General features: G+C 38.6%; 1 protein-coding gene across 4 annotated transcripts; it reads left to right on the top strand.

Moving 5' to 3' along the window:
- The first annotated feature begins 1,780 nt into the window (after positions 1–1,780).
- cspg5b (chondroitin sulfate proteoglycan 5b) lies at positions 1,781–27,587 on the top strand. Of its 4 annotated transcripts, XM_052093583.1 has the most exons (7): positions 1,781–2,317; positions 12,453–13,317; positions 15,849–16,037; positions 17,656–17,731; positions 18,802–18,858; positions 21,447–21,572; positions 26,479–27,587. In XM_052093583.1, exons 1-7 carry the CDS (start codon positions 2,206–2,208, stop codon positions 26,767–26,769), a joined length of 1,716 nt encoding a protein of 571 aa, XP_051949543.1. In that variant the 5' UTR covers positions 1,781–2,205; the 3' UTR covers positions 26,770–27,587. The 4 variants fall into 4 exon arrangements, with proteins under 4 accessions (XP_051949543.1, XP_051949544.1, XP_051949542.1 ...); XM_052093584.1 differs by lacking the exon at positions 18,802–18,858 and having other exon boundaries at positions 1,782–2,317; positions 26,479–27,586; XM_052093582.1 differs by lacking the exon at positions 18,802–18,858 and having other exon boundaries at positions 1,784–2,317; positions 17,656–17,809; positions 26,479–27,585.
- The last annotated feature ends 185 nt before the right edge of the window (positions 27,588–27,772 follow it).

The following is a 27,772-nucleotide window of genomic DNA, read 5'->3' on the forward strand; positions in this document are numbered from 1 at the left end:
CATTCTGAAAGTTTGCATGCAATTTTTAGCTTCATTGATAGCTTCTTTGTTTTACCATACTTGGCTTTTTCTTTTAACACAAAGTAATACACATTAAGATTTGTTTATGTGAACTAGATGGCAATGTTTGATCAGTATAATGATACTGAAGTGAATTATTACAATGTGTGAACTCAAAGTATATTCTTTTGTTAATGAATGTTACCTCACATTAATGGCAGTATTATTGTATTATACAGTATTAAAACCATAGTTTCCACCAAAAAATAACTTGGTTTCTTAACTAACATTTCATGGTAAATGATCTGTACGTATATAGTGCCTTTTTTAACCTTAGACCAAAGCGATTTACACTATGTCCCAATCACCCATTCTCTCTCACACACACACACACACACACACACACTCATACACCAATGACGGCAGAGCTGCCATGCAAGGCGCTAGCCTGTCATTGGGAGCAACTTGGGGTTCAGTGTCTTGCCCAAGGACACTTCGGCATGTGGAGTCGTGTGGGCCGGGAATCGAACCGACCCACTCTTCCACCTAAGCCACAGCCGCCCCATGGTAACTATAATATTACTAAAGTAAAACCATGTTTTCTGCCATAAAACAAAACATGGTTAGCCCACAACAATCATGGTTACTACAATATTACTGTAGAAAAACAGTCTATTAAAAAAGTATATTACCATAGTTTTCTTTGTATCACTGTGGTTTCACTATGAATAGCATGGTTTAAATATTTTTACAGTAGTGTTGGGAATTTTTAGAAAGATCTGCTGCAGTTGCTTTCTCAATCCGGATACTCGCGAGGGGAGAAAGAAGTGACACACACCAGAGCATATCAGATCATACATTAGTTCATAGATCGGAGTATAGAAAAAGAAAAACATATTTCTATAGATGGTATTTTGCTAACACACCCTTTTGCAGAACAGGAAACAGTTTGCAACACATCAGCTGTGTCTTGTAACAGCAAAGTACACTATACTGACAAGAGAAATTGTTGAGAGGTCTTTATTATTTTACATGTAGTAAAACCATAGTAAATGCATTGCAAGGGAGTGTTAACTATTGTGAGGGAACACAACCCGTATTGCGAGGAAACGCAAAACTATTTAAGAAAAAAATATCGTCCTCTTAAGGGACTCCGTAGGCAGCCCCCGTTCCCATAAATTGTAATTATATGCCATGCCATTTCGTCAAATATCCTCTGCTTTTTTCCTCAGAAGAAAGTAAGTTATCCAGGTTTGGAACTAGCCCTCAGGGAAAGTAAAACATTCTTGAATTTTCATTTTTGAGTTAACTGTTCTTACTATTTGAGGTTTCCGGGAATGTATCTAACTTGACTGATATGTGTTGCATCTCATCTCATGGAATAACACCGAATGCTCGGAATTAATAATCTAATAGCTAGTTACCGTTAAGGAGTGTTTCTCCCACAAACAAACAAAAGCACTTAAGTGTGTATGCTGCTCCATTTAGAGCCAACAATTGGCGTCTGTGTGTGACCCAGTTTCAGGCGCTTTGTTTGGGTGAACCGCCTGCTCTGCTCCCCACTTTTGTTTGAAACAGACGCCTCGGTTCCAAAGCTTGGGCGCAGCATCAACATGTGATACAAAACTATCCTGAAAAAACGAAAATGTGTATTTTATTTGCTTTCTATCATAGTAATAGAGGCCACCTTCAAGTACACTATGAAAAGGTTGAAAACTTTAGAAGTAAAGTTGAGCGACATTTTCAACGATTCAATCACAAATGCTGTCGATAATCAGGCGCATGCGCAGATAACTTAACATCAACCGACTGGCACATAAAACTTGCTGCGGGCTCTACGCGCAGATAAGTGTGTGTGCACGTTTACCGAACTTTAGTGGGCGTCTAATATCGGCTGTCCATACGCTCTTGCGCCCAAGCCAGATAGACAGATTTATCTGTCTTGCATCTTTCTGAAGTTGGATAAGAGATGACGGTTCCATAGCGGACGCATAAGGCGGCCTAAATCACAATCAAAGAGGAATAACAACTGGGACGACAACTGAAGACAACCTCAGAAGTTAGCATGAAGCCGCGCTCGTTGTAACTCAATCATTCGAAAGGTTTATGTCCAGTATTTTTGATTAAATACTCGACAATATTTCCTGCATGAACATATTTTAAAAAGACGATCTCGTCTGGCTTGGTTAATGTTATTTTGAAATTATGATTCGTGTCACGATGAACTCCAGACGCACGCCGTTTTGTTTAGCTGGTTGGGAGTCAATGGTGCTGTCCAGCGTCCTGCTTTTTCACGTCATTCCATTGTATACTTATGGTAAGTAGATGATTGAGTTATCATTAAACTTTCTTTCTTGTCGCACGTGTAATTAAACACAACATTTGTTCCTTTCAAGAAACTCTTGATAAATCATGGCTCTTTGGCTTTTGCCAAGCAAAGCGAAGAGGTCAATTGGCTTTGCTGCTCACGAGCACCCGATCCATCTCTTGACCGAACCTCTGACCACTTGTCCGACTTTGTTTTTGTCCCACGCATCTTTCAAACAACAACATGAGGAGTAGATTGACCTGTCACATTTTGATGATGAGCTAACTTCAAAACTTTTGTCTGACCTTCAGCATACCCTTATAACAACTACAATTGCCTACATTAACACACTTCCTTGTAAATTATGATTGACAGTATTGATCAGCTGCACACTGCATACCATAATAGCACACGTACATCACCTAGATGTCTATTTGAATATGTGTGTTTATATCTGGAAGATTAATTTTTTAGGTTGTTTGCTCATCTGCAACACATCTAAAAGACATTTCCTCTCGGGTGTCAATAAGACATTCAGTAGATGTCTTTGAAACATTTATGATTTAGAATGTTTGTAAATCTTATCTTTTTAAGATGTTTTGCAGATGTTATTTAGAATGTGATGCTTTCCAGATAAAAAGATCTAAAACAGACATCTCGGAGCATCCACATCTCGTGTGCTATCTGGGTAGGGTTGGATTTAAAGTTAAATGTAAAGAACTTATTTACTGACTTTATACAGTATATGCTCCTGGTCTTATGGTTAACATATACAGTACACGTTCCTGGTCTTATTGTGAATGATTCATTTGCGCACATTATTCCAAAGAAAACACAAACGTTTGCCTTGGTAATCTTTCATCAAACTTTTATTTCTTGCTACGCCTCTAAAACAACTGAATTTTTCAGCTGATGTTGCCAAGCCCTTTTACTTTTCAGCCTTTTCCCCCAACCACCTGTCTTATAGAGACAACTTTTCATAAAGCAATCAATTCCAAATGGATTTTAAGCATGTTAATCCAATTGCAATAACCTAAATTGTCATACAAAATTCCACATTATCTGCAGTATCACACATCCAAATTCTATGGAGTAGTGTAGCACAGAAGAAAGAGACAATGAAAGTCTTTGTTGTTGTTGATGTAATTATTAAATAGTAAGTACACTTATTTTGAATTGGTAAAGTGCTCACGGCATAGATCATTTTCAGCTGGTTCATGAATGTTCAGATGGTTTCAGCAGATCGTGTTGAGGTTGGAACCTCATTCCAACCAAGAGGAACAGAGAAAGTGAATTATCATGAAATAGTCTTTGTGTCTGTTTGCAATGGGACCACCAGCACTGTTTGTTCAGTGACCACGAGAGAAAAATGGGGATATAGAGATGGAGGAGTGAATTTATGTAAGAGGGTGCTGTTCCACAGGCTGTTCTGAAGGCTAGAGTCAAAGCCTAGAATTGTATGTGTCTGCAACTACAGGTAGCCAGTGGAGTGAAATCAAGAGGTTGGTGACATGAGCCCTCTTTGGTTGATTAAAGATCAGAAGTACTGCTGCATTCTGGACTATCTGGACCAACAGTGTGTTACAGTAGTCCAGTCTTGAAATGGCCAGATCTTGGACCAGCGGCGGCGCAGCACATTCAAACAAGAAAGCTCAGATTTTCCTTATGTTGTAAAGTGAAAAAATAGCAAGATCAGGCGGTTGATGATATGTAGGGGGTGAATTAAGCTGGTCATCAATTACCACTCCCAGGTTCTGGATGGTCTTGGCTGGCTTTAGTGTAGTTGAACAAAGATAAATAGAGAGGTTGTGGTCAACAGATGGGTTCGGAACAGAAGATGACGTTCCTTCTTCCAGGTCGAGATCTCAGAGTGTCAAGCAGAGATACGAGCTGAGACGGTGGGGTCATCATGCTGGAATGAGAGGTAAAGCTGGGTATCATCTGCAAAGCAGTTGTAGGAAAAATCATGTGCCTTAAGGGTCAGTCAATGTAATGTAGATCAAGAAGAGGAGGGGTCCAAGCACTGATCCCCGAGGAACACCAGTGTTTAGTTGGTTTAGCTGACATGGCAGGGAGCAGACTCAGGCGTGGCTGTGACATGGCATGGAGCAGACTCAGGCGTGGCTGTGACATGGCATGGAGCAGGATGAGGCATGGCTGTGACATGGCATGGAGCAGACTCATAGCATGGAGTAGAGTCAGGCGTGGATGTGACATGGCATGGAGTAGACGCAGATGTGGCTGTGACATGGCATGGAGCAGACTCAGGATCTGGGGAAGAAGATGGCGCAAGCTCGGCAACCATGACGTGGGGCCCTGGCCTGGCGACCATGACATGGGACCCTGGCTCGGCGACCATGACGTGGGACCCTTGCTCAGCGACCATGATGTGGCATGACGTGGGACCCTGGCTTGGCGACCATGACGTGAGACCCTGGCTCGGCAACCATGATGTGGGACCCTAGCTCGGCGACCATGACGTGAGACCCTGGATCGGCGACCATGACGTGGGACCCTGGCTCGGCGACCATGACGTGGGACCCTGGCTCGGCGACCATGACGTGTGACTCTGGCTCGTTGACCATGATGTGGGACTCTGGCTCTTCGATCATGACGTGGGACTCTGGCTTGTTGATTACTGTAGGAGTGCATAGTTCCTCATCAGCCTCTCCTATAGTGAAAGAAGAACCACTTATCCGCAGGGCAAAGTCGATGTATTGCACCGGACTGAAGGTACTCCGACAACCAGGCATCAGAAAGAACACCGGCTCATTCAAGCCTGCCCGGAAGAAGTGTTTGAGAGCGATCCCATTAAACCCAACCTGGTTGGCCAAAGCGCAGAATTCTTCTATGTATTCCTCCAGGGGACGATTCCCCTGACGTAGGCACATGAGCTGATCTGCTGGGTCCATAGTGTGGGTCTGGTATTCTGTAACATATGCTGGCAATGACAGGCAGATGAAGAAGATGATGATGTGAAGAACCCAAGTGCAGTTTATTCATAAATCTGAACAAGAACAAAACATTAACATGACCTAGACTTGAATTGACTTGACATGGAACAACGTTACAAAGGACCATGGCAAACATGATGGTTTAAATACATGGACAAGGGTAACAAGACAACCTATGAACAGACAGAACCATAAACAATATAACAAGACTAATAAACTTAAACCAATGATAAACTAGAACTGATAACGAGTTAACAAGACAATAAAGCAATGAAAACAAGACACATGAACATGGAGGGAAACAGGATATCACATGACCAGGAAACACTTGTCTATAAAACAGGAAATCACATGACATGAAACATATGACTATAGAATGGGAACTAGACTTCCAAAATAAAAGACATGAACACAAAACATGAACAAAACCACAAAAGCAAATGTGGCATCATTGACATCCAGTGAAGAGAAGTGATCAGTGGAGGGAAGGGATGCAGAAAACATAGAAGAAAAGTAAGTCGGGGAGAGAAAGCGGAGGTTACGGCGGAAGGAGACAATCTGTGAATTGATAGGAAATTAAGCAAAAATTATTCACAGCATCCACGCACAACTTACCACGCGCCCCACCAAGAGCGAGAACTACATTATAGCGACCACATGGAGTTTACCCCATGTGACTCTACCCTCCCTAGCAACCGGGCCAATTTGGTTGCTTAGGAGACCTGGCTGGAATCCCATATCTTTTGGGATTTTTTGGAGTTGGACAAATTATTATTTTGTTTGTTTGTTTCTTTTGTTAAAATGTTCTTAGTGTGTCCTTTGGAAAGAGTTCAATCAATAAAACAACAAAAACTTACTAAAAACAAAAGAGGCTTTAGCCTAATGAATAACTAACTAATGAATAACTATGTTTATTTGGTTGCTAGTGTTCAGTAGGTGGCTATTGTACCTGTTTGTTTTTTCTGTTTTTAATATGGTAAACTAGGAACAATCATTACTTTTGTTGAAACACTTTGCTAGTGCCTAGCTGAGATTGCATTAGTGGACATGCTGTGACAAAGTACTTTTACTCTTTGTTGTTTTTGCCAAGAACTGGCTGTATTCCTATTGTAATACAGTACAGTACACTCACATCCTCAACCTTAGGAGAGAGAAAGATAAATAAATATATGCAGGATATATTTACATACAAAAAAATTCAAAATAAATAAATCACATATGTTCAGTCCTTTAGCTTTAAGGCATTTTTTGAGAATAGTCTGTCGTAATATTTATTTTAAAATATTTAAATTGAACTTTAAATCATTCATTTTGGGCACTAGCTAAAGTTGCTAAGATCCTTTCCATGTACAGCACAAGAAAGCCATCTGCCACTGAGGTCTCCTAACAGCAGAGACTGTCAATGAGCATTAGTGTCAATGCGCTAGTGTTAGCACCCGCCTAGCCAGCTCGTATGGAGCTCCCTGTGAGGGCTAGCGGTATTTATCCTGCCGGACGCTGACACTAGAGCTGCCTACACTGCTGGAAACTTGTTATGGAACTATACAACCTGTTGGACTCTTGCTGATCTGCAACGTCAGTGCAGTCAAACAAAGCACACCTTCGGAATACTTGCAGCAGAATCTATACATTTTGAAACCCGTTAAACTCAACGACAGAACTGTTGTAGCCACATTGTGTTGTGCATAAGGAGACCAATCTCTTCCAAACACTTTATACCTTGCGCATAAATTGAGTGCATTTAGATGCACAAGCATATTCTTATATTAATCTCTGTTTGGTCATTCTGATTATTAATGGCCATGTTAACATGTTAACCCAATTGCTATATCCTAATTAAGCCAAAATCAGCTAGCAAAAACAGCTTGCATATTATGTCTGCATTAATTTGACTTTCGCACCATTTTAAATCCTTATTTGGAATATCCACTGTAACAGAATAGTCATTCATATGTGTGCATGTCCAAACAAAAGCAGTGGTGAAAAGTCCATTAATTGAAGAAACACATTTTTTTTGTTGCTACGCCTCTAAAACAACTGAATTTTTCAGCTGATGTTGCCAAGCCCTTTTACTTTTCAGCCTCATAAGATAAATATTTAACAATAAATACAAGAAATTAACTTAAATGAGGCATCATAATCATGGCTATGACATGGTTAGAATTCTTAGTTTTTTAACATTTTGAAACTATTTTAACAGTTCAGGCCCCAGTCACACTCTCTGGACATCTAATGACCTATGTATGAGATTTAAGAATTCATCTCTTTTTAAGATGTTGCATGTATATTTCACAATCTCAAACCTATGAATTTCATAAATAAATAAATAAATACGACAGTATTTAAGTCTTCCACTTAAGTCTTGAAGTCACACTGTTTTTATGGATAAGAAAAGAAACATTTGGCTTTCACAAGGGTAGATTGAACTGGAATATACTGTACCTTTGTTGTAATGCAGTAAGACAACCAGTCTGCTTTTTGTACTTGTCTAATATGCTCTATTAATTTCCTTACTAGCCCATGCGTGAACACATACCAAAATTCAATGCATCTGAAACATCTTCCTATCTTATGTATTGCATTGTTTCCAAAAAAATTAACAAGATTTTAATTTAAAAATAATTGGCACAACTATTAGTGTGTCATACTGTACAAAAGTGTTAATTGTGTTTTAGTGGAAACAATAGCGCATGTTTCACAGAGTTGGCACTGTTAAACCAGAAGGTCTGGCATCTCTATATGTTTGCTTGGCTTTGCACTGCCACTGCTGTGTACCTGATGCCAAGCACAACCATGCCAGCTCCCCCTGCAAAGCAGCATCAGTGTACTATTTATAACAAACCAAAGAGTTTGGACTTCATTAAGCAGAGTAGTATCATCAGTAGTTTAGTAGTGTCATCAGATTTAAAAGTAAGATTATCTGGGTTAAATGTTGGGTTGTCTATTTCTTTTACATCGGATAGAATTGGCTGCAAAGTAGAATAAACTGGCAGACACACATAGAATCTGTGATTGCAGATACCTACAGAATTGGGATGCCTGCCATTCATAAAGTTAAACACGTTCTCCGACCCTTGCAAATTCCATGTATTTTACCTCAAAATCAGTTCAGAAAATGCAAGTGTTCAGATGCTGTTTCAAATTTCCAATTGGTAAATTTAAATTGTGTGAAAAGCCTTAGAATACATACATAAAAGAATATTATGATATTTGGCTTCAAGTTGTTGATGTTTAGATTTAGATAATGTGAGAAACACAGTTGGTCTTTCTTTAGCATTGTGGAAGATTCTACTGCAGTTAAGGATTGAAATGAGGCTGTGACCTCAGCTCTTAGACAACATCAAGGGTTCAGGGTTTGGCTAGTTAGCAAGGACCAGTTACCAGTTAGGGGACTGCTGGTATGCCATAACTACACACTATTCTGTGGGCAAAAAGCACCTTTTCCATTGATGACCATTCAAAAGGAGCTGAGTATTACATATAAACTTAAGGGGAATGCTAACTGATTTCTCTATAATACTCTAACTGTATTATAAACCTCCTAGGACAACACACACTGATAAGTCATCATGAAGCTCCAGGATAGACATGCTACCTTAGATACTCCTCCAGATTACAGGTCTGCTTAGGTCATCAGATTGTGGAAGAGATGACAAAGAAAGGATGAGAGAGACATTTACATTTGATATTTTACCATGTGTTGTAAGAGAGTTTGTCCCTCAAGAGTGTTACATAAGGAAGTATGTCAGCTTGAGACTGAATGATTGCATGCTCTGCTTTTAAATGAATAGCGAAGGGAAATGTTGAGATGGAGTGCATTCAACACAACAGGGTTACATTACTATATGAGATTTTTATATATACAGCATTTACTGTATATGTTTATTAGTAGAGCTTGCAAAGGCAAGCATCACTGTTAATGTGGCTTATACTTTGTATCCACCCAAAACACCCTAGCAACTACATAACAATGCCCTGGCAAACATCCACAACACCCTAATATCGTGGATGTGACTTGGATGAGCAAACACCTCAACAAACTCATCTTTAGAAAAATTTAATTTTATTATTTTTGATTTATTTATTATGCATGATATTGGTTGTGAGGTGTGAGCATGGTGCGAGAACAAAGACAACAACATACTTTCATACATTCAATCATTTAAATGTCTCACTGGAGAGCTCATGAGAAAATAGTTGGAAAGCAGCTCTCACCCCGATTTCTTTCTTATTCTTGCTCTTCTTACGCACTTTTTCTCACTATCCTTATCTCTCTCTCTCTCTCTCTTGCTGTCTTGACATGCTTACTAAACAGGGAACAGAAATCCTTCTCAAAGGCTCTATAAATAGGTGGAATAAAAAAACACACTCACTTTCACATTTTCCTCATCTTTGCTCTATTTGGGGACTGCATAAATGTGTTTTTTGTGTGCTATTTTTCTTTCAGTATCTCTCTATCCCCTCACCTCTCTTTTCTGTCAGTTGACCCCTTTCTAAAGAGTTATGCAAATTAAAACTACTGTTTTCCTCTTGTACCCTCTCTTCTGCTCTCCTGCTTTGAGAGAAAGCAGTGTTTTGTTCAGTTTTATTGTTATCAGTCTATTGGCTCATTATAATTTTGCTATAAAAAAAGTACTTTGCCTCAAAATGGATAATTTTATTGCATTTCTGTTGAACTCCATGTTGGTCAGAAGCTAAGATGAAAACTTTGAATATCACGTGTGGGTACGTGAGAAATGGTTCATGCATACGCAATGATCTCCGTTACTTTCTCAGGGGGGATTTTGTGAATAAATGAATTGGAGAAAGAGAGGAAATGATTTGAGTGGGGAGAACAGAGGGGTCTCTGTTCTACATGGCTTTTGAGATGTTCCAAAATGGCAGCCCCTTTACATTGCTTCTTGGCAAGTGCATTTGTTAGTGTCTGTTAGGGTTAGATGTGTGACTCACATTTGATTTACAAAGAAGAAGAATTAAACCAAGAATACCCATAGTAACTGGATTTCACACTTGTCCATCAAATATTGAGAGTTAAAGAAGATAGCTATAAAAACAGTGAGAAAAAATCTGATGAAATTAGAATATAATTATTTCTCACTGTATTCTTTTCCTTTTGTTACACTAGTTTTCCCTTCCTTTGATAGCGAATTGTTTAAACAAGAAATGTGAATAATCTGTGTTTTGTTTTTCCCCCTTTGCACACCAAATAATTGTTTTAACTCATTTCCAAACTATTTTCATTGTCTACTGCTGATTCTACATGCAATGATATCCATCTTAATTTATTAATTAAATTTGGTTTTAACTGTCCACCATGTTAAAATCATATCTGTAAATAATTTGATTGTTGACCATCTCTATTTACAGCAACTTGAGATAATGTTACACAATATTGTGAAATGATTCTAGAGATCCTATCGGAGATTGAAATAAGGACAAATATACTGTATTTCCATGTGTGTTCATATATTCTATATATGTATAAAAGGGGACTATATTAGAATATTTACTCCTGTCGGCCAACTCTAAAGAACAATCAATTAGGTCAGTGAGATTTTGTAGTTCTTAAGAGGAATTCCCCATTGATAATCAGAGCTTTTTGTTGCCCATCTCTCTGTCTCTCCAGATTGACAACTGCAAGTCTCAAACTTTACCAAACCTACAAACCTTAATCCTAATCTCAATCCCAATTCTGGCCCAGGCTCAGAGGGGTACATTAGTAAATCAGAGGTCCTAATCCATCTACCACAAGCCGCTTTGGATAGAAATCTTGGGCCTCGGCTTGCACACAGCAGTGTATATTTAAGCAGATTCTCAGCATCGGTTGGCAGCCAGCGTTTTGAGCACTAAATCGTCTCCATTTATAGACAGTTTGTTTAACTGTGTACAGATGAATATATTAACTCTTGAGATAAATTTATAACCCTTTCCAGCTTTATGCAAAGCAACAATTCTTGATTGCAGGTCTTCTTTTTTTAAGGCATGGTCCACATCAGCAGATGGTTCTTGTGAGTAGCAAACTCAAAATGTTTGAGGGCTTTTTATAAGTCAAAGTAGCTCTAACCCACACCTCCAATCTCGTTTGATTAATTGCAGGCCAGGTTTGCCAACTCCTGATTTTAGCTTTTGTTGATGTCTTAAGCCTAGGGGTTCACTTACTTTTTCCACAGTTCTGTGAATGTTTAATGGGAAAGACATGTATGATTATAATTGATGCTTAAGCACATTGTGTTTGTCTGTACTTAGTTGTGACTTTAATGAAGATGAGATCACATTTTTTGACCAATTAATGCAGAAAAACAAATTCCAAAGGGTTCACATATTTTTTCTTGCCACTGTACATCTGTTGGAGGCATGGAATTCCAATATGCCGATAGGAAGGAACTAATGTTAATGCTGTTTTAAGATCCAATGAAGCATTGATTCTGGACAATTGCAGCATTCTGAGGTCAAATAGGGTATTTGGTATAAAGATCACTTAACTGTACAATGGACCATTGTCCTAGGCAACTGATATAAGTATAGCTGTGATTAATGTAATGTCTTTGTATCACTCCATATTTCTTCTCACATAGTAAAATATTTTCAAATAAAAAATACTTTTTAGTTTAATTTATTTAATTTATGTTTATGTAGTTTGTTAAAAGGGTTAAACATTGCATTATCTACCCAAAGTACAGATGACCTAACAGGAAAGGACTTTTTCTCCATTGTACGATTAACACACTTAACTCACTCCAGCGTGGCTTTTACAGCAATTAGTGTACTGTAAAGGTGCCAATATACTTCCAGCGAAATCAAAGAAAGTGTGTTATTTCATTTCAAACAGAATCTGGCCAAACAGGTGTTTTTGAGATTGGTGCGGTGGTTCGAAACTTTCAGGAAAATTTGTGCTTTGTCCTGCCATTGGCCCACATAATAGGCAAATGTGACCCAGTGCTCCACCTACTTTGATGCCAACATCTTTTTCCAGTTAATTTCTTCACTCAGTGGAGATCAGTCAACATGAACTCACTGGAGTACAGAGTCACCACCCTTTTATACACTCGTCTTTGCAGTAGTATCATTGTCTTTCTTTAAAAAAATAACAACTATACATTTTTAAACACAAACAACTATACAAAAGCTTTTTAATGGTCTTAAATTATCAGGGACAACAGCGTGCATCTCATATTTCTTTTTTGTTTCAGGCAGTTTATTCATCTCCAGTTCTACTTACACTAACGCATCACACTCAAAGAGGGTGGAGCTTAAGCCTGCACTTCCTGGTGTGGCCACACCAATCACCTTGGCTCAAACTCACTATTGGAAACCACGAGCTGGGGAGGATTCTGGCAGTGGTGGAGAAAGTGGGACCTCAACCAGTGCAACCATTAACATCAGTGCTGGTTCTGCTGAGCGAGAACACCTGAATGATATGATACTTGGTGGCATGGCTGCCAGACTGCCCACTCTGTCTGAACCCCAGAAACATGGCCAGCCCCAGGTAAACTTCAATGAGGAGGTCATTGAGGACAGCGCCCCACGTTGGAAGAGCGAGAGACTACAAGCAGATGGGACAATGTTAAAACTTGACCCAATGCATCCAAACACACTTTCTCCTCATTATGATTCAACCCATCCCCAAACAGAGGATATTATCACAGTGAATTTTTACAATCCTCCTCCCCATCATATCATCCCCGATCCTCCTGCTCAGGCTCACAAGCTCCAAGGAGGAGATCCAACATCCTGGACACTTTCTGACTTTTATGATTATCTGTCACCTGACTATTCCACCACTGAAGTTTACCCTGAAGAGAGCCAACCAACACCTCCTGATATGGAAGATGAAAATGTCCGTCTTGTTGCTGGTGCTGTGCCCTCTAACATGAAACCGTTTGCCTCTGAAGGTAATGTTTCTGCAGGAGCATTGGATCTGGCAGAAAATTCAGGTTGTCTTCTTGGATTTGTACGTAGCAATGGCACATGTTTCTCGCCATGTGAGTTCTACACCAGTTACTGCTTCAATGGAGGACAGTGTTATGTGGTTGACGGTATTGGTGCTTTCTGCAGGTAAGATGCACTTGTGCAAAAACTGAATGAAGCTAGCATTAGAGAATCAATGTTTGACTTTTGCTTGGAGACCCAGCTAAAAACTTAATTGGCTTGGCTAGACTAGCACCAAAGAAGCATAAACCATCCTGGACCAGAAAGGAAATTCATACTGGTGTAAATTGGTGCTTGACTAGACTGGTTACATTTGCATAACCATACATGTATTACATTAAATATAACATGAAATGATACAGAAAACTCTTATCTTTCAAAAAGAAGATTCGCCCTACAAATGTTCTGAGAGCATCAAAATGAGTCTGAAGATCAGTCCTATGTCATGTTCGTGCATGTCCACTGTGAATCTGTTCATGGTGTGGGATTATGTTTATTTGACATTTTCAAGAGAAGCTTAGTGCTAGTCTCTAAAATGTCCTAAAATCAAATATTAGGGGATTGAAGATGGATTGAGCCTCAGTTGAAGGCTCTCCTTGGGAACAGTAGTAAACTGCCTACCCTCAGTGATCTTGAAACTGGGCCAAGCTCATGCTAATGTGTAATGGGCTAACAGGGTCAGGCAAGCATTTTTACACTCTAGGTCAATTGTCAGAGGTTTTATAGGAAAGCTTTTAGGCTGTCCACTAAATACTGACTTATACAAGGCTATAATCCAAATCTACAATCACCCTGACACTGTTTTATAAATATTGTATAGAGTTTATGTACTGTATGATAAAGGAATAGGTCATAAAGGCCACAACATTTATGTTGGTTAAGTTGTCCAACCCTTGTCATAAAGCTGCTGCTGGTTGCATGAAGGCTAGCTTTTTAGGCCATTGCTATAGATTTGTGGAATATTTGGTGACATAAATATGCTTAAGTGAACCAACAGTGTACTTATTAATTTCTGTTGGAAACATCAAAGATAATTGGCTGTTGCCTTTAACATGCTTGACCCAGTATGTGTAATGCAGATTTAGAGGAGATATAGAACATCAATAGCTGTTGTGTGGTGAGCATTCTGTTGCATGGCTGCCGTCGCATCCACCAGGTGGACACTGCACACTGGTGGTGGTTGTGTAGATTCCCCTGCTGCTATGTAAAGGGCTTTGAGTGCCAGGAAAATGAATAAATCAGTTAATATAAATTATCAAACCAACACACAAACCCAATTTTGCTCGGCATTAGCACCTTTCAGTCAGATGCTGGACGTTCATGTCTGGCACATGCCATAGGGCTAACTTGTAAATCGCAGAGAGAGAGAAAAGAGGGTGACAGAGTTATACTCTAGTCGGTCTACATAAATAGTTTCAGTGCTATTACAAAGTCAAGGTTTCCATCTGTAGAGGATCTATGGCCTATTAGATTAACCAAAATACTGTACATGTTTGATAAAGGTCTAAATGTCCCCACAAAGATAGTAAAAAATTAAATCACCTATATTAGGAACCAGCCAATGGTTGCCACAAGAAAAATGGCCTAATAAACATGCAAAATATTGGAAAATCTCAAAATGTCAAAAGGTGTATGTGAGGTTTAGGGTTAGGGGATAGAAAATGTAATTATCTCAGAATATCAACAATATAGATGTGTGTGTAAGTGTGTGTGTGCTGCCCAGCCCAATAACTTACACCAAATGGATGTGTAGTAGTAAACAATAATATTGAGTTTCCAGTTGACCATTTTTTTTAGGCTAGAGAGTAAGTATGGCCTACATACAGTATTGATCAGCCTTTAACACACTGTATGCTCTCAGAAGCCTCTGGGTAAATTTAGTGTGTAAGTGTACTGTATGTATATACAGTATTTATGATTTGTCCTTAACCAATATTACACCACATGCCTTTAGTCTGATGAACAAAATTTCACTAATAGTTAGTGATGCTTGCTAAGGCATTTTTTATATTAACAATTGTCCAATCTCTTTGGCCTGTAGCGCATTTTTAGAAGCTGTGTACTTTATTCTGACCATAGCTTAGGTGGTTTATTCTCACTGTAACAAGCACAAATACAGGAACACATGTCCTTGACAAGGCCATCTGTCCAGTGATGCAGCTGTAAGCTGTATGAGAGGCTAACCTTGCAGTCGAATTCTTGTAATGATAAATAGGTCAGCAGGCCACACTCATAAACTCATAGTAAACAAGAATACTATCATCCCACCATCTATAGCATTTATCGCTCACACTCTTTCATCTCTACACAGATGTGTGTGTCATGGCCAATTTGTTTGGATCCCAGTGGAAATATCACAAACAGCATTAGGCAACATCTTGAATCAAATTGTCTCTTGTATGACCAAACACAGCACACATAATCCCCTTTGCATTATCTCTTTCCACAGTCAAATCTTTTTCTTAAAATATTTCCCCTTCTGAAAAATCACACAAAAAAATCTCTTTATTGTTTCTCCTAGATACCAATGAGATTAATATCCCAAGTTATATAATAACATATAACATCTCTTTGCATAGTGAAATTAGGACAGTTAATAAACTTGTGTCTTCTCCAACACCTCTCTCTCTCTCTCTTTCTCTTTTGCCCATCTGAAGGTGTAATGTGCAGGAGTATATCTGGAACAAGGGATCCAGGTGTGAATCTGTCATTTCAGACTTCCAGGTGATGTGTATGGCAGTGGGTGGGGCCACCATCATGTTGCTCCTCCTCTTTATGGTTATCGTCTTTTTCTCCAAGAGGCTGCACCTGCTTAAGACCGAAAACAGACGACTTCGCAAACGCAGGTGAGATTGTTTCTATAATAACAGTGATGGCATCTCGGATTTGATGGTCTACAGTCCTAGTTTCAGATTTTACAATTTAAATATAAATATTAACTGGTTGTGTTGAAAACATTTAATCACAGGCACTGTAGAACATTAAAATGTACAGTGTCAACATGGGATTTCACCACAATGATATCACCCTTCTTTCCTGAAAGTAGGCCAATCTGACAGTGCAGCACAAGTGTGTGTATGTGGTTGAGGGTGATCTATATACTGTACAGCCAAAGGCATTTAAAGACCATATAAGAGCGGGTTGAGATGTCCGGCAGACAAGTTAAAGGGATAGTTCACTCAAAAATGAAAATTCTGTCACCATTTATTCACTCTTAAATTGTTCCAAATTTGTATGACTTAGTAAACGATGACTGAATTTTTATTTTTGGGTGAACTGTCCCTTTAAGAGAAGGGTGAGAAAGAAAGAGAGGAGAGATAAATAGAAAACAGAAGTGTGAAGTGTCCAGTGGGTTTGAGTTGTTGACAACAATGCAGAAGGAGGTGGCAAAGGCAAGCGTAAATGCATGACAAGTGTGTATATTCTGAATTCTGTGCACACAGTACAGTTTACATCAGCACCATCTGCTGCAGGTAACAGCTGTGTGTTTGGTGCATACATGTACAGTATAGCAGAAACGAGATGATAGTTTAATCCAATACATTCAATACACCAAAAATATCTAGTCAAGCTGCTTTCTATTTCTACTTGGCACTTAAACACATCAACCTAAATATAAAATGTAGGGAATGTTCTGAGTTCAATATAAGTTTAGCTGTATTGACCACATCTGTGACATTCTGTCTATTGCCACAGAGAATTATCTGAACTGAGAGAGTTTGTAAAAAACATGCAAAAATAGGGTTTACAGAAATTAATTTACAATGGAAATCTCTGTGGCAAGGCATTGCACTGGGATAAACATTAAAGTATAGCAACGCAACTTAAAACCTTTTAAATGTGTACATGAGTGTAATGTGATGAAATCACTTGCTAATAGATTTAGCATTTGTGCCTAAATCCTAGTATTTCAACTCTGGTAAACCAGGACTTTTATTCCTAAAGAGACCAACCAATCAACAATACAGGCATCACATTTTAGCTAGCCCCCTATCTCACCATTAATTTGAACCCTAGAATGCATATTTCAGTCAAAAAAAATTGCTCAGCGGTCAATCATTTTTATATCAAGTGGCGTTTATGACATGCTGCCCAAAGTGTATGACATGCTGCCCATTATGGGGACAGTCCTCATAGAGCAGCCTTTATGGTTAGACTTTATGGTTTGGTTTTGGTTTGGGCTAGGGGATAAAAATGAGGACAAATCTTAATAATGTCGTTCTTTGGTTCATTTATGGGACTATAAATCAACACGTACGATTTCTTACAATTGTGCCATAAGGACTTCTCGTGAGAGTGGGTTGGTATCTACAATAGGTTGGTGATCAACAGCATGTCTGAGGTTGTTGATGGACCTTTACTTGTATTGAACTTTGAACATTGCTTTAAATAAATGTTTTAATGGTTATAGTCCCAAAAATGTATCTTCCATTTATAAGTTTTTCTTTCTCTGTGTCTCTGCAGCAAGTACCGGCCACAGTCAGGGCAGCTTGTCGATAACTTCTCGCTGTCTACCGCTGCAGAGGGCTCTCAGGCAAATGTAAGGAAACTGTGTGACAACCTGACTAATCTCCCCCATGCCCACGCTTTGGCTTACTATGATAACATTATTTGTCAGGTAACTTTCCTCTCCTCTCTTCCCCTCTGTTTTCCACTGCGCATGAGTACAACTGGAAGTATAAACTCTGTCTCTCTCTTTCTGTATGTCTCTCGACACAGGTGGTATCATTTCTTTCTGTCTTAATTTTCTTTGTTTTCTTGCCATGTGTATGAGATCTCTAATTTTCTCTGTCCCCCATCTTCATCATAAATATGGAAAGAATTCAGACTGATCACACAGTTAATTCTTTAACAGTAGGCTGAAAGTTTTGCTGCTGATATTCAAATCACTTCCCCCCAGTGGCTAAAGCTAGAATTGTTGTTAAACGAATGGACACGTGTGAAATGTCCACAGAGTGGTGTCCAAATCAAATAGTATTTTAAGTTGTAAAATAATTAATAAGTCAACAGGAATGCAAATTATATTAACTCTCCCCCCAACTCCATACCCCAACCCTAAACCTAACCAACAGTTGTGGAAAAACGCCATTTTTGAGTGAAAATGTAACCTCCAAATTGCGCTAACAATTTTTTAATGTGAGCATGATTTCTTCATGGTTCCTACAGGACCAGAACCCATGTCTTGGAGGTTGCTAGTGGTAAATGTGTTTATGTGTATTGATACAAAAATGTCTGATGGTGAATGGTGTTTGTCAGTAAATTGGCTGAATGGGGTTGATTTCAGGGTGCACAAATGTTCGGAAACAAGATATCAATTTCCATTATGATCATGTTTGAGAATTAGAGATACATTGAGAGATTCTGGCATTTTCCTTGCATTTTCCCTTCAGACTGTTTACCTTGACTCACATTGAGGTAGGCAAATGGCAGAAAAATCAATATTTTCTTTAAACTAGATAATCCGACACTCCTGATAACACAGTGAAAATGGAAGAATAACAGCTTAGTCAGTCTATTACACTTAGTCAGATTATTACACTCAATTTTAGAAGGGTATGGCAACATACTAGCGTTAGTAGAGTAATCCTCTCTTGCCACCCCACTCCTTAGAAAACCATGAGCAGATACACATGGGAATATAAGCCCAAAGAGGATCCCTGCAGTGAGGTAAGATGACATACAAACTGACCAAAAACTGACATCCTCCAATCACTCTTCACTTTTGCCTCTTTAATGCCCTGCTTATTCAGAAAAACACTTTAGAATCCTGCAGTTTCCTTATTGCTCACCCTGACAGGTTAACCGTAGTAGTTCAAACTATTATTAAGCCTTTTTTTACCTTAATTTTTCTGCTCTCTTCACAGAAAACTTGATAAATCAAGTTCATCTTAACATCTAACATAACACTTAGCTAACCAATGAAATTTAGGTAACTTCACCAGTTCCTAATCCCCTTACATTATCCAAAGCACGAAGGGGGCCATTAAGACTGAATGCATTCTTGTGCTAAAAAAAAGCTAGAATCAAGGCAACGAATAGAACTGAACGTATGCAGTTTTTACCTGACACAGTGTCTAAGGCCAGAAACATACACCGATTCGAGCACTTAGCAAATGCGCGGTCAGGCTGAACATGCTTAAGGTACGTTCTTGAGTGACTGTGGTGGAGACAAACCTCAGTACTCAAGGGGGTGATTGAGTAAGTCTTGATGTGTTATTATTCAGGTAAATTGCAAATTGTAAATTGACAGTGTCAATTATTGTGTTACTTGTATAATGGGTTTAGACACATCTAATGGAACAGCATTAATTAGTTAATTAATCACATGTTCGCATGAACAAACACATAATCAGTTGGAGTCAATGCAGTGGGCCACAGAGGCTGAGCTCTTTACAGTGAACAAAGATGTTAAAGGAATATTCCGGGTTCAATACAAGTTAAGATCAATCGACAGCATTTATGGCATAACATTGATTACCACAAAAATTATTTTTGACTTGCCTCTCTGTTTCTTTAAAAAAATCAAAGATCTGGGTTCCAGTGAGGAGCTTACAATGGAAGTGGGTGGGGACGGTGTTTCTTCAGCAGATTTCAAATGAACTAAACATAAACTCTTTTTAGAAGATAGAGCTCTGTCAGGTCCTTATAATGGAAGGACATGGTACATGGGTGCCAGCATTCTGACAGTCCAAAAGTCACATTTAGGCAGCATAAAAGTAATCCATGCGACTCCAGTCGATCAATGAATGTCTTCTGAACCAAATCAATAAGTTTGTGTAAAAAAATAAATAGATAATTAAAATGTTATTAACTTTTAAAAAGCACTTAATGCCAACAGCTGATGCGAAGCGTGAGTTCATGCGAGAATTAGGAAGCAGCACTTATTTACAACAGATGAACAAACGTCACGTGAGAGTTCGGCCAATTCAAACTGCATCAGAGCCCTGGATGGAAGCGCCTATTTAAATTTAAAAACTTTGTAATTATCGACCTGTTTCTTAAACCTATCGATTCACTTCAGAAGACATTCATTGATCGACTGGATTCGCATGGATTACTTTTTATGCTATAGTTCATTACCCCAGTAATTCAATAGCGGAATAGGCAATTTAGGATTAAAGATAGATTGACAGCTTCACTGTGCAAAGGAAGGATAAAAAGGGCAAGAAAAGGAGGGATGATTGAGGACTGGCAGTAGAGTAATGAGAATATCTCTAGGTGTTTAGTTGTCAGACTAGTTCTCCCCCTAGGAAACAGCATTTTCATATTCTCACTTTTGAGAATATGATCATTTTTACATGTCTGATTTTTAGCAGTATGATTAAAGCTGTCAACCCCCCCCCATGTACCCCACTGACTTTATGTTTCAAAAAGGGATATCAAAGGTAGCAAGGTTTGTGTTTCTATGCCCAGCATTAGTAAAATAGGCTGTCACAGCAGTACACTTTATATCGAAAACACCATAATTAATAAGCATTGCTTAACAGTGCCTGGTAGTGTAATATTATGTGTATAGTGTGCTGAAGATACATGGTCCTGTATTTCTTGCTACATAGCATTAGTACAGTCCAGATATCCCTTTTTAATTTCTAGTCGTGGATTAGTTTATGCTCTGAAGATCAGCATTTCCTCTACTGAGCTACACAGAGCAAAAATGGAATCGAGATACATACACTCATCTCATGCACTCTAGACAACTGACATCCTCTGTTTTGTTTGTTCATTTTATAGGACTCTAAAACACTGTTTACAACTTGTGTTAACATCTGGTGGTCTGATCACCGTACATAGCTGTGTGAACTAAATACAGGTTTAAACAGGGTGCTATGCATATTAGAAACACATTTTGATCCAATAACTTCACAGTTGTAGAATACTTAATGCTAATAGACAATACCAAAGAACCAACTCATGTAATGCATAATCAATGTGCCAAAACAAGGGTTTTATACCAGTTTGATGCCACTTTAAAGAAACAGTTCACCCAAAATGTTTTAATTTAGTTATTTACTCACCCTCATGCCAATCTAAACCTTTAAAACGAGATGTTTTGACAATCAGTCTCATTGCTATTGCACATACAACACTGCATGTACATTGTCATGAAGGTTTGTATGTAGTCAAAAAGTGGTAACTGGAGACGCATTCGAGGCAATGTTAATTCCAAGTGTAACATGGATGGGGTGAAGGGAAAAGTTTTTGGCATTGTTGTTTGCTCATGGTAATCTCAGATTGTGTTTGTATTTGATCCACAGGATGACACTGCCAAGGAGGAGCCAGTCAAATCCTCCCCTAAAGAGGATGAGTCTCTGAACATCCAGAACTCACTCACGGCAAAACCTGAAAACAACAAGGCTGCCAGTGAAGACAATGCAGAGGAGGTAAACTCAGTGCAGAACAACGTGAATGTGTAGTACCACAGTTTTGCCACAGGCTGGCGCTGTGACTGTAACAAGGCACACTCACCAGACGTTCCCCCATGATTATTAAAATTCCATAATGGTCACACATTAAAGACTCCATGAAAACGCTTGATGAGTGCAGTTTTCTGTGCTTTGTTGATGTATTTCCTATTGACACAGGATTTTAGGCAGGACATATCGAAGCCAGAATTGCCAATAAACTTTAGCTTTGTCACAGTAATTAACCATGATTTGCTACTAGCTGGTCAGTTATAGGGGAGAGCATTTGTTTGGAAAAAAAATCTGTGTAGAGCAACAGTGCCTGCCCACTCTAGGAAGTACATTCCCCATTATTTTTTTTCATAGGGATTTCATAGAATCTTTCATTAAAGAGTTCTAAACCATGAACCAAATCAACCAGCTCCAAGGTGATTCACATAATTACAAACTTTGATCTAACATGGTGATCTACCTTGCACCCACATTAAGATGGCACAATTGTAGGCTTCAAAACACACAACCGAAGCACAGAACTAGCATGCTAATCCATGACGGTGTTCTGTCACTCTTGTAGCGATAAGTGTACCCTACCAGCAAATGGCGTTACCACTTTCACCTCGTCTTTGCTTGCTGTCACTGCTGATGTCATGCTGCATCATGTTAATGTCAAGCTTTGTTATGCTATGTTCTGCTAAGTCAGTGTTTCCCAACCACTGTGCCATGGCACACTAGTGTGCCATGAAAGATTGTCAGGTGTGCCATGGAAAATTGTCAAATTCCACAAAATATATAAATGCATGAAATTAAATAATAATAATTTCAGGGATCCAATCTCCTCACCTTACGGAGATATTCGCCGTTTTGAAACCATAATCGGTCACTTTTGTGATTGTTTTCAGCCTCCTGAAGCAAATTAAAACTGCCACGAGAAGTCGTCTGTCTGAGGCAAACACACAAAATGTAATGACGTTTGCCTCAGCATCAGTCTCCCTTGATGCGTTTGATTATGCACAGAAGAGCACCCAGTTTAAGTCGAAGCAGATGTGTTTTGTTCATATTTTAATCATATTTGTTTTTTGAAATATAACCGATGTTCATATTTTAGTGACATCCGCTGTCACGGAGGGTGGGGGGAACATTCATCTGCTTCGTGTGCAGTCTCTGTTGTTCGTCTTTTCTCTTCATAAATAAATTAATGCATAATGCTCGTCCTGTAAGTTCATGTTTAAAAATGAAAATGTGAACGAAAATAAAAGCTATTAAATGTCTTATCATTAAAATATGAAAATTTAAATGAAGGGTATTAATAGATTGTGATGGAATTTTTAAGACCCTGTCTGTCTAAATGATGGACGATGAGAAAGTCTAACGCAATGTGATTTTTTTTTTTTTGCATTGCGGAATTTCAAACATTACAAGTAAACACACTACTGAGACGGACAGAAAATATGTACAAGTTCTTGAAAAGGAAAAATATTTAAGATGGTTAGCCTATGTGGGATAGTAGTGTGCCATAGAGTTTTTAAGACGTAAAAAGTGTGCCGTGGCAGAAAAAACGTTGGGAAACACTGCGCTGTCACACTCAGCTATGAGACACGTCACACAAACCCAAAGGTTTAGTCTTAGGATTCCAGCCTTTGATCTTGTACCTTCAATGTGACCAACACCTTCTCCTTCTAAACTCCTCTTTGTCCTGCCTTACTCCAAGTCAGCATGCATTGTATTCCTTCATAAAAAAAAAAAAAATGTTTTATGGGAAATAACATAGCAAATTAGACAGTGTTAAAAAAAAATCCCTGAAATTTGTAGATGTTTGTTGAATTATTCAGTGAATATTTCTGAGTATACATTCAAATACTGCTTGGATTGATATTTATATGCAGTGCCATACTGCTTTAAAGCTCATGTGTCTTGAAATTAATTGATTTAGAATGATTTTGATGTATTAAGATTTTTGTTTTTGTACATTTTTGGAGATAAAGCAAATGAGAATAAAGTCAGTTTGTTTGGAATAAAACATTTGATCAGTACACAACTGAGTGCTATTGTGTTCCTGAACTGCACCACTCCTGTTCTTACTCCTTCACTTTTACTGCTCCTCTCACACTTGCTTTGCTCCTGTGCATGGCTTTAGCATTCCTGAGGTACTGCAAACCATACTGGACATTTCACTTTCATAACATTGCTTTAAAATATGAAAATAGGCTGAATTTACATAGTGGGTATGTATAATCTGGACAAAACATAAATACTTTCCATCACATTTTTATTTGCAACTGTTCCAATCTGGCTGTGATTTGGGAATTTACAAAATGGCTACAAATTCATGTAATTGGTAACAGATTACAATAAGTTTGAATTTGTTAACATTAATAAATGCATTAGTTATCAAAAACTAACAATGAACAATATTTTTTTTAAAGCATTTTTAAATCTTGGTAAATGTTAATTTATGAAAATACTATTGTCCATTTTAAGTTGATTTTAGTTTAATATTTATGTATAAAACTTTTAAAATATTTAAAGAATTATTAGTATATGCTCAAATTAACATCAGCCAAGATTAATTAGTGCTGTTCATATAGAGTGCAAATTTGCACTAGTGCAAATAGCATCTTACGCTATTTGCATTTAGTAAAAAATAGCATGTGCCAAAAAATAAACACACTATATACACTCACCTAAAGGATTATTAGGAACACCATACTAATACTGTGTTTGACCCCCTTTCGCCTTCAGAACTGCCTTAATTCTACGTGGCATTGATTCAACAAGGTGCTGAAAGCATTCTTTAGAAATGTTGGCCCATATTGATAGGATAGCATCTTGCAGTTGATGGAGATTTGTGGGATGCACATCCAGGACACGAAGCTCCCGTTCCACCACATCCCAAAGATGCTCTATTGGGTTGAGATCTGGTGACTGTGGGAGCCATTTTAGTACAGTGAACTCATTGTCATGTTCAAGAAACCAATTTGAAATGATTCGAGCTTTGTGACATGGTGCATTATCCTGCTGGAAGTAGCCATCAGAGGATGGGTACATGGTGGCCATAAAGGGATGGACATGGTCAGAAACAATGCTCAGGTAGGCCGTGGCATATAAACGATGCCCAATTGGCACTAAGGGGCCTAAAGTGTGCCAAGAAAACATCCCGCACACCATTACACCACCACCACCAGCCTGCACAGTGGTAACAAGGCATGATGGATCCATGTTCTCATTCTGTTTACACCAAATTCTGACTCTACCATCTGAATGTCTCAACAGAAATCGAGACTCATCAGACCAGGCAACATTTTTCCAGTCTTCAACTGTCCAATTTTGGTGAGCTCTTGCAAATTGTAGCCTCTTTTTACTATTTGTAGTGGAGATGAGTGGTACCCGGTGGGGTCTTCTGCTGTTGTAGCCCATCCGCCTCAAGGTTGTGCGTGTTGTGGCTTCACAAATGCTTTGCTGCATACCTCGGTTGTAACGAGTGGTTATTTCAGTCAAAGTTGCTCTTCTATCAGTTTGAATCAGTCGGCCCATTCTCCTCTGACCTCTAGCATCAACAAGGCATTTTCAGCCCACAGGACTGCCGCATACTGGATGTTTTTCCTTTTCACACCATTCTTTGTAAACCCTAGAAATGGTTGTGCGTGAAAATCCCAGTAACTGAGCAGATTGTGAAATACTCAGACCGGCCCGTCTGGCACCAACAACCATGCCACGCTCAAAATTGCTTAAATCACCTTTCTTTCCCATTCTGACATTCAGTTTGGAGTTCAGGAGATTGTCTTGACCAGGACCACACCCCTAAATGCATTGAAGCAACTGCCATGTGATTGGTTGATTAGATAATTGCATTAATGAGAAATTGAACAGGTGTTCCTAATAATCCTTTAGGTGAGTGTATATATATGTCAAACTTTACTTTTTCTAAAATATGGTTTAGATTTTAATATATAAATTGGTGTGTTTAGGTCTATGTACTAGTGCTAAGTGTATTTGACAAACATACTACAAATACAATAATGTCCAACCCCATCTTTGTTGATAACAACTAGCTTTCTGTTTTAAAAAAAAACGGGTGGAAAATGTATTATTTGGTTACTAGCCTTGTTACGTTTTGATGTGCATAGTTGCGATCAAATCTGGCATATTAGCAATAGAATTTGTGGATATAATTGGATGTTTTTTTTTGTTTAGCTTTTTTACTACTAATGAACTGAAATGTTTGCCACCTGTTATGTAAAAGTAGCAAGGTTTGAAAAGCTACTGGGCTTTATCTATTGAATTAATGATTTAAAATTTGAATAATTGGTGAATAATGCCAGATGTCTGCAAAGCAATTATAAACAGACAAGATTGAATCTAGCAATGCTTGACAAGCGCTAAGTAAATTTGACTGCTGGTAATACTGAAAGTACATCCCTCTGTTTACCAGAGCTTACACAGACCTGATACGATCCTGCAGGCTCTTACTTTCTCTTGAGCCATAATCATTTTATTCACAACATGTGCTGGTGTGACAAAGACCCTATTTAAAACAATGACTTGCTAGTTTCCCATTTTTACTCTGAATTTAAATAATTTTATAGTGCTAGCTAACAGTGGTGGGCACGAGGTGGCGGCACCCCCCACCCCCCAGTCAACAACTTTGGGAGGGTGCTGAAGCGGGTTTCTTTGATAGGGTAGTTGCTAGCTAATGAGAGAGTCTATTTTAGTCATAACTGACACACCTTACCCGTATTTATTATTCAATTGTTTATATTTTCTTGCTTTTTCATTGTGTTGCATCTATGTAATTGCACCTTATGTGTGCCCTTGTCAAATATTTCAATATCTATACCTATATTTGTGTTATTATGCTTGTGTGTTCTGCCTTTGTGTACATGCCCAGGGTGGCGTGACCATCGACTTAGAGTTGCTCCTTCCAAAAGAGGCGAAAATGCACCCTGAGGCAAGCCCCCCACTGCACTACAATGTCTTCCTCTACAAGCTCCCCAAGTCCCCCAAAAAATCCCCTGTGCTGCACAGGCCTCCTGGCAAATCTGGACAGGGACGGCCTCTGTCCCAGCTCTGCCCCAGACGCAGCTCCGAGTCCGGCTACAGCCCCATTAGAACACGCTCCCTACCAGGCGTGCTCTCTGGGTCATCCAGCCCTCGAATGGGCATGGCCTACACACCTTAATATTGTGGAAGCCTTCAACAATGACTTCGATGAAACCGATGAACCTGAAATAACATGACAAATTACACATTCACATACGTGTCTTGATCGTGACAATTTAAAGAGAAATCACTTGGTAATGAAACATGATTTGAGGGTTAATGAGAACACACACCAATAATCCATGGCAAGCATATATAGACATGAATTGGGACACATATTACAAGCATTGGCCTTGACTCATGTATGACTGAAACAAAATAGCACAGCAGCATGATAAAGAAGGTTAAAGCTGATGTGTGTAATTTTTTAGATGTTAAAATTATTTCTCCTATCCCTGATAAATAAAGTCAGCTATAAGTAAGCCATTTGTTGGTTGATTTCACCTAAAAGTGTAACTGCAGCTCTGTGACGCTATTAAAACATTCCTCTGTTTGAGCAGCCTACTGTCGATAGCAACATGGTGTGAGTTTTGAGCTGGACTATCTGTACAACCAATAAAATACATATGGTTTGAAATTCCGTATGGTGACGTAGGTGGCACAGAAATTACACACTTCAGCTTTAAAGTAGATCATGAATTAAAAGATGAAATAGCAGTATTATGCAGCATGAAGCTTAAAAATATAAAAGGAAAAAGGAAAAACTATTACTAAACATTACAGACACAAATGTGGATCCCAGATGTTGTGATGTGTTGATGCCATGCTTTGTTTTCTTAAACAGCACACACTCATATTGCACACATGCATTCACAGAAGAGATGTAATCTGTAAACATTCAGGGAAAATAATCAAATTGATAACTATTATAATTAACAATGTGCTTTTTATGTTTAATGTTAGATATTTACTTTCGCTAAGAATAAAGAATTTTAGAATTGTTGACATTGCTGCCATTATTGCTGATTCTTTGAGTAAAAGTAAGCATTGCATTGTTGTCTTCAAAATCTTGGCGAAGTTACATTGTATAACAATTCAACAGTACAGCTCATGGCTGTTTAATAGTGAAAGTAAGAGCATTT

Source organism: Xyrauchen texanus, chromosome 26, assembly GCF_025860055.1.
Source record: "Xyrauchen texanus isolate HMW12.3.18 chromosome 26, RBS_HiC_50CHRs, whole genome shotgun sequence".
Classification (NCBI taxonomy): Eukaryota; Metazoa; Chordata; class Actinopteri; order Cypriniformes; family Catostomidae; genus Xyrauchen; species Xyrauchen texanus.